At 41.0% G+C, this 18,565-nt stretch overlaps 1 protein-coding gene across 6 annotated transcripts in view; it reads right to left on the bottom strand.

The window, feature by feature from the left end:
• UGGT2 (UDP-glucose glycoprotein glucosyltransferase 2) overlaps positions 1-13,294 on the bottom strand; it is a 224,766-nt gene extending 211,472 nt beyond the window's left edge. For 5 of the 6 annotated variants that reach the window (XR_012514308.1, XM_074387527.1, XM_074387528.1 and 2 more), the window contains exon 1: positions 13,050-13,292. Coding sequence is in view for 5 of the 6 variants with exons in the window: in XM_074387527.1 (XP_074243628.1) it covers positions 13,050-13,207 (158 nt within the window). In the remaining variant the exon portion in view is untranslated. Of the gene's footprint in view, positions 1-13,049 lie in introns of all 6 variants that reach the window. The other variant, XM_003928205.3, reaches the window with a different exon arrangement.
• Positions 13,295-18,565: the final 5,271 nt, after the last annotated feature.

Genomic DNA, 18,565 nt, shown 5'->3' with positions numbered 1-18,565 from the left:
GGGACATAGATGGAGCTGGAAGCCATTATCCTCAGCAAACTAACTCAGAGACAGAAAACCAAACACCGCATGTTCTCACTTACAAGTGGGAGCCGAATAATAAGAACACATGGACACATAGAGGGTAATAACATACACTGGGGCCTGTTGGGAGGGTGCAAGGAGACACAGAACATCAGGAAGAATAGCTAATGAATTCCCGGCTTCACACTAGGTGATAGTTTGTCACGCAGGCTGCAGTGCAGTGGCACAAACATGGCTTACTTGAGGGGCTGTGGTGGGAGGATCGCTTGAGCCTCCGAGACCTCCCAGGCTCAAGCAATCCTCCCACCACAGCCACTCAAGTAGCTGGGACTACAGGCACATGTCACCATGCCCAGTTGATTATTTTTGACCAAGTTTTTTAAAAGGTAACAAACTGGCATTTCCAATTTTTCACTTGCCTTATAAAATATATGGCTTAAAATAACTATTTCTTCAAAAAATTCTGCCCAGAGAAAATAGTTATTTCTATAAAGGGTGTTTTTATATGAGTTTGAGTGTTTTAAAGAGTTTGACAGTAATTATAAGTGGAATTTCAAAAATATTTTCAGTAAGATCAACACAAGTGGAATAAATGCAGCTCAGATGTACAAATTAAGATATGTATATTACAAAATTCTACCCACTTCAGCCCATAATCACTTCTAGCCAATTTTTTTTCTGAGACAGAATCTCGCTCTGTCGCCCAGGCTGGAGGGCACTGGCACAATCTTGGCTCACTGCAACCTCTGCCTCCCGGGTTCAAGCAATTATCTTGCCTCAGCCTCCTGAGTAGCTAGGATTATAAGCATGTGTCACCACGCCCAGTTAATTTTTGTATTTTTAGTAGAGATGGGGTTTCATCATGTTGGCCAATCTGATCTTGAATTTCTGATCTCATTATCCACCCGCCTCCGCTTCCCAAAGTGCTGGAATACAGGCATGAGCCACCATGCCTGGCTATAAACTTTGTTATAAATTTCTTTATGCAGGGAATATACCTTATTCATCTTTGTTTCCTACATAGGACTATACTCAAGTTATGCACTCAAATTCCCAAGATGAACTGAAAATACCTGTGTGTATGCATGTGTGTGTATATACACTGCGTGTGTATATATACGTGTATGTATATACATATATTTGTATATATACATACATATATACACATATATACATACATACATACATACACACATATATACACATATACATACATATATACATATGTATGTATGTACACATATATACATATGTATGTATGTACACATATATACATATGTATGTATGTACACATACATATGTGTACATACACATATGCATATACATACATGTGTATGTGTATACGTGTGTATATACACATATGTACATATATGTATGTGTATACACATACATACATATGTATAGGTGTATATATAACATGTATATGTATATATGTATATAGACACACATGTGTATGTCTATATACATGTGTATATATACATATGTGCGTGCATATATACACATACATGTATACACATGTACATGTATGTACATGTGTACATATACGTATGTGCACATCTGTGCATATGTGCACATGTATGTATATACATAGGTACATATATACATACACATATATACTAATCAAAATCTATAAATGCATATATGCATGTGTATATATATTTATATATGTGTATATATATGTGACATACATACAGTGAAATGTGTATATATGTGACATATATACACAGTGAAATGTGTACATATATGTGACACATATACACACAGTGTATATATATACAGAGAAATGTGTACATAGATACAAATTTACATATATATATGTACACACACACACACACACATATATATATATGCATTTATAGATTTTGATTAGGAAGCTCAATTTTTTAATTTAAAGCATTATTCTTTGAAATTTCCCTTACTTGCTCCCACATCATTTTCCTTAAGTTTCTGGCTGCCCAGCTCCTTCAACCTAGTCAATGCTCTTCAATTCTTCTACTTCCACACTTACTCTTCTCAACCTCTTTGATTTTCCTACAATTTTGATTTAAGAGAAACATAAACAAATTGAAGGAGAGTAGAGTAACAAACTATACAAAATAAATTTCTTAAAGTGCAGTGGTTGAAGAAACTACAGGTTTTTAGCCTACTACTGTCCCACAACGTGTCACACACAGAAACACATTTGGTTCTGAAAGAGAGGATCAGTAGACAAAAGGTTTAGTGAGAAGGATTTTAGTTTATATAATAAAGGACCTCCTATAATTTTGATTTGTCCACAACAAAACAATAAGGCACATGAGGTAACACTGAGCACCCTCTCTGGATTATCTAAGGACAAACTAGTTTCCACAGGTTAGGTATATTGTAGAGGTAATTCTGATGGTGGCTTAAAGTATACCTTTCCCTATAAAAAGTCCCCTTCATTGAATTAGCATTATTGAGTACCTAACTTTTGTACACTGTGCCTTGGCAAAATAAATGTAAAAAACAGTTTTGCCTCTGAAGCTCACATTTTAACAAAAGAGATTAGCATATATGATACCTTAAAGGACAATTACAAAAATACTAGCCAAACATTATGAGAGAATAGAAAGTTATTAAAGATAGAATCATATGGTATGTCCACAAGTAAGGTATCAATGAAGAAGACTGTAACAAAATGATATATTACTCTCCTAGCGCTACCACACCATTACCCAAGGATCCTCTACACATTTTTCCTGGATAATCCCATGTTTATACTGGGCTTCTGCTAAGATGGTTGAGTGGATTCATGATTCACAGGTCTAACCTATTCAGTAAGAGAAATTTACTATCTCACAGTTATGGAGGCCAACAGTCTGAAATCAAGGTTTGAGCAGCCTTAATGCAGAAGATTCTAAAAGCTGATAGGTGGACATAATCTCTTTTTGTTGGGGGCATCATTCAAGCCACCCTCTAGCCTCCCAAAGCCCCCAAAATCCACCTCCCCTACATAAAATATATTTGTCCTTGTGATGACCTCCAAAACTCAACCAATTACAGCACCAACTCTAAGTCCAAAATCTCATGTAAATATCAATTCTATTTACAAGTTTTATCATCCAAATCATGTATGAGTGAGACTCTAGGTATGATCCATCTTGGCATAAAATTCTCCTCTGTCCACCTGTGAAATCAGAAAACAAGTTATGTTTCCAAAATGCAATGGCAAGACAGGCATAAGATGGATACTCTCATTCCCAAAGGAAAATAATAGAAGAAATAAAGGGGTTACAAGCAAGTTGAAAATCCAGCAGGACAAATTTCCATGACATTCCAAAGCCTGAGAACAACTCTCTGTGGCCTGATGCTTCACCCTCTGTGCTGTCTTCCATGGTTCTGCCTGCAGAGTTATTCTTTCTTGAAAGGGCAGCAGAACGTTTACAGCCAAGTAGCTCTATTAGTCCACTTTCTTCCTGTAGAATTTTGGAAGTCCAACAGCCTTCTCTAATTTTGTCTTTTCTGTCCCTTTTGGTTCAAGCTGGCAGTGTTTCTAATATATTCCCAAAAACTTTGTAAGACTGTTGTATATCTCACCAAGAGCCACACCATTACACAAAGATCCTTCCCAGATCTTTCCTAATATTCCCATCTTCTTTATACCAAGCTTCTGCCGAGATGGTTGAGAGGACCCATCAATCACATGCTTAACCTATTCAGCAAAAGGTTATCCTGCAAGTTTCCTGTCCTTCTCTCCAGAGCACACTTTCTCAACACTGGGTTTTCTAGTTGTAGCACCTTTTATGATTCTGATAGGCTGAGAACCTTCCAAATCATCGTATGTTGGTTCCTTTTTCCCTACCTGTTCCTTTTTAAATTTATCTCTTTCTTCTCTCATTTTAATATAAGCAGCAAGGAGAAACCAGGCAGCACTTTCAACACTTTGCTTGGACTTCTCAGCTAATATCCAAGTTCATCACTTTCAAGTTGTTTTCCACAAACTGTAGAAACCAAGTCAGCCAGTATTCTATCACTACATAACGAGGGTTACCTTTCTTCTAGATTCTAACATAGTGTCACTCATTTCCTTCTGAGCCATTGCCAGAACAGCTTTGAATGTTCATATTTCTACCAGCATTCTCTTCAAGATGATGTAAGTATTCTCTATAATGATAAAAGTTTTTTCAAATTCTTTCATCTCTTCTAAGTCCTCAGCAGAATCACCCTTAATATCCAGATTTCTGCAATCTCCTCAAGGCAGTCCAGACTTTCTATACCAAATTTCTTAAAATTATTCTAGCCTCGGCCCAACTCCATAGCTACTTCTACATTTTGAAGTATTTGTTACAGCAGCACTCAACTTTTTGGTATCAAAATCTGTATTCTTTTCATATATCTGTTTAGCAAATTACAAAAAACTTCGGGACCTAAAACAGAAACTTATTCTGGAGGCCAGAGGTCCAAAATCAAGGTGTTAGCAGGGCTGTGCTCCCCCTGAAGGTTCTGGGGAGACTCTTCCATCCTGGTGGCTTCAGCTGTTACTTGGCTTGAGGTTGCCTAACTTCAGTCTCTAACTTCACATGGCCTTCTCATTTTTGCCTGTGTCTTCTCTTCTGTCTTTGAAGAAGACATTGGATTTGCGGCCCATTTAGATAATTTAAGATGATCTCATCTCAAGATCCTTACTTAAATTAACAAAGACATTTTTCCAAATAAGGTAACAGTCACAGGTTCTGGGAGTTAGGATGTGGACATACCTTTTTGGGGTCCAGCATTCAACCTATTACAGAGGCCCCTTGACTTAGATGGGGTTACCTCCCAATAAACTCACAGTAAGTTGCAAATGCTATAAGTAAAAAATGCATTTAATACCCTGGTCAACCCATAGTAAAGGCAAAAAAATTCTAAATTGAACCATGTTAAGTTGGGGACCATTTGCACAAGTGATGAGGTTTGTAAATAAGACTGTCAAGGCCTTATGAGCATCCCACAGGAGTTTCAATTCTAAGACTCTTGAGGCAAATGTAAAGCCAGAGATGGCAACAAGCAGTTAAAAGAAGAAGTTAGACTAATTTGGAGCTAAGTGTGAGATCAGATCTAGGCAAACTGTTAAACACTGGGGAAAGGATAAAGGAAGGGGCTCAAAATTAAGCTAGAATCATGTATTCAATAAAAACTGTTTTAGCCTCCCACTCAAATGAACAGAGCAGCATGTAGAGTCTTGCAATCTGAACTTCTGCTCCAGAACTACTACAGGAATAAATCAGGAAAGCCAAGAGAACCCACAGACCCTCTGAAGGAAGTGGATTGTTCCTGTAGGACCTGGGAGACTCCCCAAATACTGTGAGTACCCAAACTGTAATAATGGGAAAGGGGGACCCTCTACCCCCAAACACACATCCTAACTGGAGAACCCAAAGGTATAGATCACGGGAGAAGATTCTGACTTTACCTGGAGCTGAGACAATTTAGAGAACTAAGCAAAATACAGAGGTAGAGGAAGCAGCAGGAAAAGCCCTGTGGGCTCTCTGGGTTCCCTAGGAAGCCATTTCAGCCTTGCCTCACAGGGGTCCTTGAGAAGGGCTGCCAGAGGTACTGGGAAAAGGCCACAGGGAGAAGGAAACCTCCAGCTGAACTTTTTAACAATTCCAACCAAACAAGAAATCTCCTAGGCAGAACTTGGGGAAGGGCATGAATCTGGTGTGCAAACTCCACAGGTGGGGAAGCGTGAGTGAGAACCCTACTTGCATTTCCAGGTAGGATGCTGGTAGAAGGGGCAAGTTCTGAGCCCTGCTCACCCATCACCTGGAAACAGACTCAGTGCTGTTGGGTGGGGCACAGTGGGAGTGAGACTGACCTTTTGGGTTGCATGGGAGCTGGGTGAGGCCTGTGACTGCAGGCTTTCCCCCTCTTCCCTGACAACCTGCATGACACGGCAGAGGCAGCCATACTCCTCCTGCAAACATAACTCCATCGACCTGGGAATCCCACCCCTCTTCCCCCATAGCAGCTGCAACAACTGAGCCCAGACATGTCCTAGCCCTGCCCCCACCTGATAGTCCTTTTCTACCCACCCTGGTAGCTAAAGACAAAGGGCATATACTCTTGGAAGTTCTAGGGCCCCAACCCACACCTGATCCTTCCCATACTACTACAGCTGATGCTTTCTTGAAAGCACCACCTGCCTGCAGAAGGCCAGCACAAAATTAGTGCATTAACTAGAAGTAAGGACCCTCAGAGAGTCCATTTCACCCCCCTGCCACTTCCACCAGAGCAAGTGCTGGTATCAACAGCTAAGAGACCTACAGATGGTTCACATCACAGGATTGTGCAGAAAATTCCCAGAACCAGCCCAGAGTCTGTTAGACCTGCTGGATGCCTAGATCCAGAAGAGAGAAAACAATCACTACAGCTCAGCTCTTAGGAAATCACATCTTTAGGAAAGTGGGGAGAGTACTACATCAAGGGAATACCCAGTGGGACAAAATAATCTGAACAACAGCCTTGAGCCCTAGATCTCCCCTCTGATAGAGGCTATCCAAATGAGAAGGAACCAGAAAACCAACTCTAATAATAGGACAAAACAAGGTTCTTTAACACCTCCAAAAAAAAAAAAAAAAATCACACTAGCTCACCAGCAATAGATCCAAACCAAGATAAAATGCCTTATTTACCTGAAAAAGAATTTAAATGGTCAGTTATTAAGCTATCCAAATAGGCACCAGAGAAAGGCAAAGCCCCATTTAAAGACATCATAAAATGATACAAGCAATAAGGGGAGAAATCTTTAGTGAAATAGATAGCATAAATAAAAAACAATCAAAACTTCAGGAAACAATGAACACATTTATAGAAAGCAAAATGTTCTGGAGAGTCTCAGCAATAGAATTGAATAAGAAGAAGAAAGAACTTCAGAGCTCAGAGACAAGGTTTTCAAATTAACCCAATGCAACAAAGACTAAGAAAATAAGAACAAAGCCTTCAAGAAGTCTGGGATTATGTTAAATGACCAAATCTAAGAATAATCAGTGTTCCTAAAAAAGAAGATAAATCTAAAAGTTGGGAGAACATATTTGGGGGAATAACTGAGGAAAACTTCCCTGGCCTTTCTAGAGACCTAGACATCCAAATACAAGAAGCTCAAAGAACACCTGGGATATTCATTGCAAAAAGATCATCACCTAGGCATACTGTCATCAGGTTGTCCAAAGTTATGATGAAGAAAAGAATCTTAAGAGCTGTGAGGCAAAAGCACCAGGTAACCTATAAAGAAAAACTTACCAGATTAACAGAAGATTTTTCAGCAGAAACCCTACAAACTATAAGGGATTGTAGTTTGCCTCCTTAAACACAACAATTATCAGCCAAGAATTTTGTATCCAAAAACTTGTCTTCATAAATGAAGGAAAAAGATCATCTTTTCCAGACAAAAAAATGCTGAGAGAGTTTGCCACTACCAAGCCAGCACTGTAAGAACTGCTAAAAGGTGCTCTAATTCTTGAAACAAATCATGGAAATAAATCAAAACAGAACCTCTTTAAAACACAAATCTCAAAGAACTTATAAAACAAAAATACAATAACAACAACAACAACAAGGTATACAGTCAACAAACAGAGCAATGAATAAAATGGTACCTCACATCTCAATACTAGCATTGAATGTAAATGACTTAAATGCACCATTTAAAAGATACAGAATTGCAGAATGGATAAAAATTCGCCAACCAACTATCTGCTGCCTTCAGGAGACTCATCTAACCCACCTAAGGACTCACATAAACTTAAGGTAAAGGGGTGAAAAAAGACATTCCATGCAAATGGACACCAAAAGCGAAGAAGAACAGCTATTCTTTTTTTTATTGTACTTTAGGTTCTGGGGTACATGTGCAGATCATGCAGGATTGTTGCATAGGTACATGCATGGCAATGTGGTTTGCTGCCTCCATCCACCCATCACCTGTATCTGGCATTTCTTCCCATGTTATCCCTCCCTAACCTCCCTACCCCCTCGCTATCCCTCCCCTGCCCCACCCAACAGACCTCAGTGTATGATGCTCCCCTCCCTGTGTCCATGTGTCTAATGGTTCAACACCCACCTGTGAGTGAGAACAAGGAACAGCTATTCTTATGTGAGACAAAACAAACTTTAAAGCAGTAACAGTTAAAAAAGACAAAGAGGGACATGATATAATGATAAAAGGCCTTGTCCAACAGGAAAATATCACTATCCTAAACATGTATGCAATGAACACTGGAGCTCCCAGATTTATAAAACAATTACTACTAGACCTAAGAAATGAGAAACATAGTAACACAGTAATAGTGGGGGACTTCAGTACTCCACAGAGAGTACTAGGCAGGTCATCAGGACAGAAAGTCAACAAGGAAATAATGGATTGAAACTATACCCTGGAGAAAATGGACTTAACAGATATTGATAGAACATTCTACCCAACTATGTTAGAATATACCTTCTATTCATCAGTACATGGAACTTTCTCCAAGATAGACCACATGATAGGCCATAAATCAAGCCTCAATAAATTTAAGAAAACTGACATTATATCAAGCACTCTCTCAGACAACAGTGGAATAAAACTGCAAATCAACCCCAAAAGGAACCTTTAACACCATGCAAATACATGGAAATTAAATAACCTGAATGATCAATAATTAAATCAAAATGGAAATTAAAAAATTATTCAACGTGAATGACAACAGTGACACAACCTATGAAAACTTCTAGGATACAGCAAAGGCAGTGCTAAGAAGAAAGTTCATAGGCCTAAATGCCTACATCAAAAAGCCTGAAAGAGCACAGACAATCCAAGGTCACACCTCAAGGAACTAAAGAAACAAAAACAAAGCAAACCCAATCCCAGCAGAAGTAGGGCAGTAACCAAGATCAGAGCAGAACTAAATGAAATTGAAACAAAAAAAAAAATACAAAAGATAAATGAAACAAGCTAGTTCTTTGAAAAACATTAATAGACCATTAGCAAGATTAACCAACAAAAAAGAGAGAAAATCCAAATAAGCTCAATTAGAAATAAAATGGGAGATACTACAACTTACAACACTGAAATACAAAAGATCATTCAAGGTTACCATGAACATCTTTACATGCATAAACTGGAACACCTAGAGGAGATGGATAAAATCCTTGAAAGATACAACTGTTCTAGCTTAAATCAGGAAGAATTAGATACTCTGAATAGATCAATAACAAGCAGCAAGATTGAAATTGTAATAAAAAAATTATCAACAAAAAAAGTCTGGGACCAGAGAGACTCACAGCCAAATTCTACCAGACATTCACAAAAGAACTGGTACAAATCCTATTGACACTATTCCACTAGACAGAGAAAGAGGGGATCCTCCCATGAAGCCAGTATCACCCTAATACCAAAACCAGGAAAAAATACCAAAACCAAAAAAGGAAACTACAGACCAATATCCCTGATGAACATACATGCAAAAATTCTTAACAATATATTAAGTAACTGAATCCAACAACATATCAAAAAGATAATCCACCATTATCAAGAGAGTTTCATACCAGGGATGCAGGGATGGTTTAACATATGCAAGTCAATAATGATACGCCACATAAACAGAATTAAAAACAAAAATTACATGATCATTTCAATAGACGAAGAAAAAGCATTCAACAAAATCCTTCATCCCTTTATGATTAAAACTCTCAGCAACATCAACATACAAGAGACATACTTCAATGTAATAAAAGCCATCTATGACAAACCCTCAGCCAACATAATACTGGATGGGGAAAAGTTGAAAGCGTTCCCTCTGAGACCTGGAACAAGACAAGGATGCACACTCTCACCACTTCTATTCAACATAGTAATGGAAGTCCTAGTCAGAGCAATCAGACAAGACAAAGAAATAAAGGGCATCCAAATCGGTAAAGAGGAAGTCAAATTAAGATTGTATACCTAGAAAACCCTAAAAGCTCCTCCAAAAAGCTCCTAGAACTGATCAAAGAATTCAGCAAAGCTTCCAGATACAAAATTAATGTACACAAATCAGTATCTCTCCTATACACCAACAGCAACCTAGCTGAGAGTCTAATCAAGAACTCAACCTCTTTTACAATAGCTCCAACAAAAATAAAATACCTAGGAATATACCTAACAAAGGAGATGAAAGGAAAACTACAAAACACTGCCTAGAGAAATCACAGACGACACAAACAAATGAAAACATATCCCATGCTCATGGAAGGGTAGAATCAATACTGTGAAAATAACCATACTGCCAAAAGCAATCTACAAATTCAATGCAATTCCCATCAAAATACCACCATCATTCATCATAAAACTAGGAAAAAAATCCTAAAATTCATATGGAGCCAAAAAAGGGCCCACATAGCTAAAGCTATGAACCTAAGCAAAAAGAACAACTCTGGAGGCATCATATTATCTGATTTCACACTATGCTATTAAGGAAGGAGACTCCCTTTTCTCAGCCTGTGCTTGGAGAAAACGAGGAAATCAAAGTCAAGTCAGCCAGATGAGGTCAGTGGAAGAACCAGCTGGCGCCACTAACCAGGTCTGGAGGTTAAAAATTAAACCCCCTACTCCTAACCACAATCCTAACTATAGATTACAGGTGTGGTATGGAGGAACCTTATCCCGGAGGGCATTTTTCTTACTCAACCGCTCAAGACCCCTATCTAGTCACGTCCCCACGCTTGCTCAATTAATCACGACCCTCTCACATGTGCACCTCTTAGATCTCTTACATTGTGAGCCTTTAAAAGGGCCAGGATTTACTTTGTCAGGGAGCTTGGTTGTTGAGGCATCCAGGCCTGCCTCAGCGCCTGGCCAAATAAAAGTACCACTTCCTTCCCCATTCGGTGTTCGAGAAGTTTGTTTGCAGCTGCTCCTGCTTCACTATAAGGCCATAGTCTCCAAAACAGCATGACACTGGTGTAAAAACAGGCACACAGACCAATGGAACATAATAGAGAACCCAAAAATAAACCCAAATACTTACACCCAACTCATCTTTGACAAAGCAAACAAAAACAAAGTGGGGAAAGGACACCCTATTCAAAAAATGGTGCTGGGATAATTGGCCAGCCACGTGTAGGAGAATGAAACTGGATTCTCATCTCTCACTTTATACAAAAATCAACTCAAGATGGATCAAGGACTTAAATCTAGAAACTGAAACTATAAAAATTCTAGAAGATAATATCAGAAAAATCCTTCTAGATGTTGACTTAGGCAAAAATTTCATAACCAAGAACCCCAAAGTAAATGCAATTAAAAAGACAAATACCAGGGACTTAAAAAGCTTTTTCATGGCAAAAGGAACACTCAGCAGAGTAAACAGACACCCCACAGAGTGGGAGAAAATCTTCACACTCTATACATCTGACAAAGGGCTACTATCCAGAATCTACAAGGAACTCAAACAAATCAGCAGGAATAAAACAATCCCATCAAAGAGTGGGCTAAGGACATGAATAGACAATTCTCAAAAGATGTACAAATGGGCAACAAACATGAAAAAATGCTCAACAAACTAATGATCAGGGAAATGCAAATCAAAACCACAATGCAATACCACCTTACTCCTGCAAGAATGGCCATAATCAAAACACCAAAAAAAAAAAAAAAAAAAAATAGATGTTGGCATGGATGCTGTGAACAGGGAACTTCTACACTGCTGGTAGGAATCTAAACTAGTATGACCACTATGGAAAACAGGGTGGGGAGTCCTCAAAGCACTAAAAGCAGATCTACCATTTGATCCAGCAATCCCACTACTAGGTGTCCACCCAGAGGAAAAGAAGTCATATGAAAAAGATACTTGCACACGCATGTTTACAGCAGCACAATTCACAAGTGCAAAAATGCAGAACTAACTCAAATGCCCATCAATCAACAAGTTGATAAACTGTGGCACATATATATAATGGAATACTACTCAGCCATAAAGGAGTGAATCAATAGCATTCACAGCAACCTGGATGAGATTAGAGACTGTTATCCTAAGCGAAGTAAGTCAGGAATGGGAAACCAAATATCATATATTCTCACTGATATGTGGGAGGTAAACTATGAGGATGCAAACGCAGAAGAATGACACAATGGACTTTGGGACTGAGGGAAAAGGATTGGAAGGGAGTGAGGGAAAAAATACTATAAATTGGGTGCAGTGTATACTGCAGGTGTGATGGGTTCACCAAAATCTCACAAATCACCACTAAAGAACTTACTCATGTAACCAAACACCACCTGTCCCATTTTTATAGATTTTATAATCTATAAAAATGAAAAAAAAATTTAACTGATTTAGCATCAAATACATGCAACTTACGAGAAGTGATAGAGTTTCTCTTTGGGACCACACGTTGTTGCTGTGAACAACCATTAAGTCGTTGGTGTAGAACTTTTTTTTACTAAGTTACTAACTTTCCTAGTTTTATGAAGAATGATGGTGGTATTTTGATGGAAATTTTTGTTAAGAGAAAGAACTTTCTAATTTTACTCAACTATTGGAATACTAAGGGGCAAAACGCAATAGCAACAAGTTTTGTTCCTGCAGAGTAAATGACAGGTCACGAACTAATTCCGTTGGAAGAGATAAAGGAAAAACATTTCTTTGCAGGAAGCTGCCCTCCCCACAGCAAGCTTAGGAGCTGATGGTATAATGTCATTACGAAACTGGGTACTTTAAACACTGTCTACTGAACGGAACTGCCTACCTCAAGTGAAGCCCTTACATTAAGTGCCACGCATAAATGCTAGTAAATCCCAACGAAATAAAGCAGACCAAGGAAGTTTTTTAAACTGTGAGCAAAGTAAGACCTGAGGGGGAACGGAATTGCAAGTGAGTGCTGCATGGGAACGGAGAAGCTGCCCCGGGTCAGGAGGAGAGGAAGTAGCCATTGATGCTCAGGGCCAGAGCGGGGCCGTCTGGAGAAGCCGGGTGAGAGCTCGAAGACAACCGCTGTGAGGGCAAAAAGAGGGGGGCAGAAGGTGGCAGCGTGTCCACACCCGCCCGGCCAAGGGCCCAGCCCGCACCCACCTCGCCTCCAGCAGCAGCGGGGTCTCGGGCCACTTCGCGGCCAAGTGGGCCGTCACCGCCTTGGACGCAGAAACCGTCTGGACGCCGAGCTGCGAGAGCCACAGAGCCGTGGAGCCCAGGAGCAGCCGCACCGCGTTCGTGGCCTTCGCTGGCGCCATGGCACGGGGAGAAAAGCCAGACTCCCTTAGCCCCGGCACCCAGTCTGTGGCCGCCACGCTCCAGCCGGCTCTTCCCGGCGCGCGGCTGCCCACTTCCGGTGCGGGGGGGCGGGGCGCTCGAGTCCGTTACTGGGCGCCGGGTCGGGGTCGGCGCATGCGTGTCCCACTCAGGGCCGGTCCAGCGGGTGCGGTCTGGGGGGCCGACGCCAGCTGGTCATTGGGCCGCGTCTGAGCAGCCGGGGCCGTGCCAGGTTGCTGAAATGCGTCACGGAGGCCCCCGCGGGTCCTCTCCCGAGACCCTGGGTTCTCGGACAGGCCTTGGCACACGGGGAGGGAAGCGGGCTCTCCAGATCCAACTAGGGCTGGCTGGAGTTACCGAAATCTGGAAGCAAAGTCAGGACCCCTTGGATATTGTCCACCTTTTACATAGGAGGAAAATAAGGCCTGTAATAGTTGAAGTCCCCACCTCACGCAGTTCTCAAATGTTGCTACAGATTAGAATCAGCAGGGAGAGCTTTTAGACTGCCGCGTCCGAGGCCATGCCCCGTCCCTGAGAATCTCCGGGGGTGAGATGCAGCATCAATAGCATTATTTTAAAACCACAGGTGATTCCAGTGTGCAGTCATGTTAGGAAACCCGTGACTTACGTGTGGATCTCAAACTTTAACCACTTGCCTGTGAAAACACTAGAGTGCTGGGTCTCCCCACAATGTTTCGAATTCAGTAGATCCCTAGTGGGGGCCGAGAATTTGCATTTTATTTTTGCCAAGTTCCCAGGTAATACTAATGTATAGAAATCACACTTGGAGCCTTTGCCACTCAAAGGTAGGCATCAGCTGTGAGCTCAATGGAAATACATAAGCTCAGACACCAACCCAGACCTACTGAATCAAGAGCTCCATTGAACGGAACCACAGGTGATTCCTATGCACATGAAAGGTGGCAAAGAGTGATTTAGAGGGTTATATGTAAAAGCGCACAGAAAAGTGCCCATAAGCCTGGGCGTGGTGGCTTACCCTTATAGTACCAATACTTTGTAAAGTTGAGGCAGGAAGATTGCTTGAGCTAAGGAGGTTCAGAGGCTGCAGAATGCGGTGATTGAACTACTGCCCTCTAGCCTGGACGACAGAGGGAAACCCTGTCTCAAAAAAAAAAAAAAAAAAAAAGCAAATAAGTGATAGTTGTTTTGTCAGAGTAGAATACATGGTAGTTTAGGGGATGCACGGATCCATTGCTTTTTTCTCTCCTGTTGCTCCTTTGCTCTGTAGGGAAACTGGATCTCTTGAAGTTGCAGAAACATAGTCAATCCCTTTTCTCGTTTTATTTGCTTAGGCTGCACCCTTCCCTAGAAGACCCTATTCCACTAATAAATTCTTCTATGAATTTCCAGAATAATTTCTCACTTCAAAAGTTTAGCCTTCATTTCCTGATTTATCCTACTCAGTATGATCTATCCTTCTTTAAATTTCCTCTATTGTGGCCGGGCGCGGTGGCTCAAGCCTGTAATCCCAGCACTTTAGGAGGCCGAGGCGGGTGGATCACGAGGTCGAGTGATCGAGACCAACCTGGTCAACATGGTGAAACCCCGTCTCTACTAAAAATACAAAAAATTAGCTGGGCATGGTGGTGCGTGCCTATAATCCCAGCTACTCAGGAGGCTGAGGCAGGAGAATTGCCTGAACCCAGGAGGCGGAGGTTGCGGTGAGCCGAGATCGCGCCATTGCACTCCAGTCTGGGTAACAAGAGCGAAACTCCGTCTCAAAAAAAAAAAAAAAAAAAAAAAAAAAAAAAAAAAAATTTCCTCTATTGTAACTGCCATATAGCATTTAAATTCTCACTTTAATACTTGAATACAGTACTTATTTATTTCTCCTGTGAGAGATAGCATATTCCCATACAACTCATGCCTTGTTCATTTTTGGCATCCCTTGCAGTACCTAGCACAATATTTCACATGTTACTGGGGCTCCATGAGGATTGAAGAATCCTTGTATTATGGATAAGAAGGTAGAAAGCTAAGGCAAATGAGCTTCTTTTCTGTCCATACTGTGTAAGAGAAAAACACATTATTAATCTGTCACAAGTATTTGCTTTAATTAACTCCCCATTTCCATTCATATTTAGACCAAAGTTTTTATTGAGATAGTGGGATTAAGGAAATAAGATATTGATAGTGAATGTCTTAAATGTCAGCATATCCAATGGGCTGCAAATCTTTAAGAATAATTGTCCAGGTCCCCAGGCAAGATGACCTAATAGTAACAGCTCTGGTGCATAGCTCCCAGCAAGATGGATGCAGAAGGCAGGTGATTTCCACATTTCCAACCGAGGTACCTGGTTCATCTCATTGGGACTGGTTGGACAGTGGGTGCAGCCCAAGGAGGGTGAGCCAAAGTAGGGTGGGGCATTGCCTCACCCAGGAAGTGCAAGGGGCCGAGGAACACCCTCTCCTAGCCAAGGGAAGATATTAGGGACTGTTTCCTGCACTCTGGCTCAGATACCATGCTTTTCCTGTAGTCTTTACAACCCACAGATCAGGAGATTCCCTCTGGTACCTACAAAACCACCAGGGCTCATGGGTTTCCAGCACAAAACTGGGAAGCCATTTGGGCAGAAACCGAACTAGCTGCAAGCAGTTTTTTTTTTTTTTTTTTTTTTTTTTTTTTTCATACCCCAGGTGTGCCTGGAACACATGCAAGACAGAACTGCTCAATCCCCTGGAAAGGGTGCTGAAGCCAGGGGGCCAAGTGGTCTGGCTTGGTGTGTCCCACCCCCACTGGCAACAGCAAGCTAAGATCCATTGGCTTGAAATTCTTGCAGCCAGCACAGCAGTCTGAATACAACCTGGAATGTCTAAGCTTGACCTTGGACACCTGAGCTTGACCTGGGACTTTTGAGATCAGTGTTGGGAGGGGTGTCTGCCATGGCTGATGCTCTAGTAGGTGGTTTCAACCCCACAGTGTAAGCAAAGCTGCCGGGAAATCTGAGCTGGGCACAGTGCAACATATTTCAGCAGCTGCAGGCACTGTCTCACTAGATGTTCTCACTTGGCAGGACATCTCTGAAAAAAGGCAGCAGCCCATGAAGTACTTATAAATAAGGCCCCAAACCTCCTGGGACAGAAGACATGGGAAAAGGGGCAGTAGTGGGTACAGCTTCAGCAGACTGAAACAGCCCTGCCTGGCAATTCTAAAGGGAGCAGAGGATTTCCCAACACAGCGTTTGAGCTATAATAAGGGAAAGATTACTTCATTAAGTAGCTCCCTGACCTCCTTATATCCTGACTGGGAGACACCTCCCAGCAGGGGCCTATATACTCCTCATAAAGGAAAGCTCTGGCTGGCATCTGCTGGGTACCCCTCGGGGACAAAGCTACCAGAGGAAGGAACAGGCAGCAATCTTTGCTGTTCTGCAGCCTCCACTGGTGAGTCCCATGCAAGCAGAGTCTAGAGTGGGCCTCCAGCAGACTCCAGGAGACCTGAAGCAGAGGGGCCTGACTCTTAGAAGGAAAACTAATAAATGGAATGAAATAGTTTCAACATCAACAAAAAGAATGTCCACTCAGAAACCCCATCCAAATATCACCAACCTCAAAAACCATAAAAAGATAAATCCATGAAGATGGGAAGAAACCATGACAAAAATTCTGAAAACTCCAAAAACAAGAATGCCTGTTCTCCTTTAAGGGATCCGAGCTCCTCACTAGCAAGGGAACAAAATTGGATGGAAAATGAGTTTGACAAATTGACAGAAGCAGGCTTCAGAAGGTGGGTAACAACAAACTTCTCTGAGCTAAGGGAGCATGTTCTAACCCAATGCAAGGAAGGTAAGAACGTTGAAAAAAATGTTAGACAAAATGCTAACTAGAATAACCAGCTTAGAGAAGAACATAAATGACATGATGGAGCTGAAAAATAGCACTAGAACTTCGTAAAGCATACACAAGTTTCAATAGCTGAATTGATCAAGTGGAAGAAAAAATAATCAGAGATTGAAGATCAACTCAATGAAATAAAGTGAGAAGACAAGATTAGAGAAAAAAGAATGAATAGGAATGAACAAAGTCTCCAAGAAACATGGGATTACGTGAAAAGACCAAATCTACATTTGATCGGTGTACCTGAACGTGAAGGGGAGAATGAAACCAAGTTGGAAAACACTCTTCAGGATATTACCTAGGAGAATTTCCCCAACCTAGCAAAGCAGGCCAACATTCAAATTCAGGAAATACAAAGAATACCACAAAGATACTCCTCAAGAAGAACAACCCCAAGACACATAATCATCAGATTCACCAGGGTTGAAATGAAGGAAAAATGCTAAGGGCAGCCAGAGAGAATAGGCGGGATACCCACAAAGGGAATCCCATCAGACTCACAGCAGATCTCTCTGCAGAAACCCTGCAACCCACAAGAGAGTGAGGGCCAATATTTAACATTCTTAAAGAAAATAATTTTCCAACCCAGAATTTCATATCCAGCCAAATTAAGCTTCCTAAGTGAAGGAGAAATAAAAACCTTTATAGACAAGCAAATGCTGAGAGATTTTTGTCACCACCAGGCCTGCCCTACAAGAGCTCCTGAAGGAACCACTAAACATGGAAAGGAACAACCGGTACCAGCTACTTGAAAAACATACCAAATTGTGAAGACCATCAATGCTAGGAAGAAACTGCATTAACTAACAGGGAAAATAACCAGCTAGCATCAAAATGGCAGGATCAAATTCACACATAACAATATTAACCTTTAATGTAAGTAGGCCAAATGCCCCAATTAAAAGACACAGACTGGAAAATTGCATAAAGAATCAAGACCCTTCAGTGTGCTGTATTCAGGAGACCCATCTCACTTGGAAAGACACACATAGGCTCAAAATAAAGGGATGGAGGAATATTTACCAAGCAAATGGAGAGCAAAAAATAAAGCAGGAGTTGCAATCCTGGTCTTTGATAAAACAGACTTTAAACCATTAAAGATCAAAAGAGACAAGGGCATTACATAATGGTAAAGGGATCAATGAAACAAGAACTAACTATCCTATGCACCCAATGCAGGAGCACCCAGATTTCTAAAGAAAATTCTTAGAGATTTACAAAGAGATTTAGACTCCCACACAATAATAGTGGGAGACTTTAACACCCCACTGTCAGTATTAGACAGATCAATGAAACAGAAAATTAATAAGGATATACAGGATTTGAACTCAGCTCTGGACCAAGCAGACCTAATAGACATCTATAGAACTCTTCACCCCAAATCAACAGGATATACAGTCTTCTCAGTACCACATCACACCAACTCTAAAACTGACCACATAATTGGAAGTAAGTTATTCCTCAGCAAATGCAAAAGAATG

Source organism: Saimiri boliviensis, chromosome 16, assembly GCF_048565385.1.
Source record: "Saimiri boliviensis isolate mSaiBol1 chromosome 16, mSaiBol1.pri, whole genome shotgun sequence".
In the NCBI taxonomy this organism is placed as follows: Eukaryota; Metazoa; Chordata; class Mammalia; order Primates; family Cebidae; genus Saimiri; species Saimiri boliviensis.
This window is presented reverse-complemented; position numbering and strand designations above follow the sequence as displayed.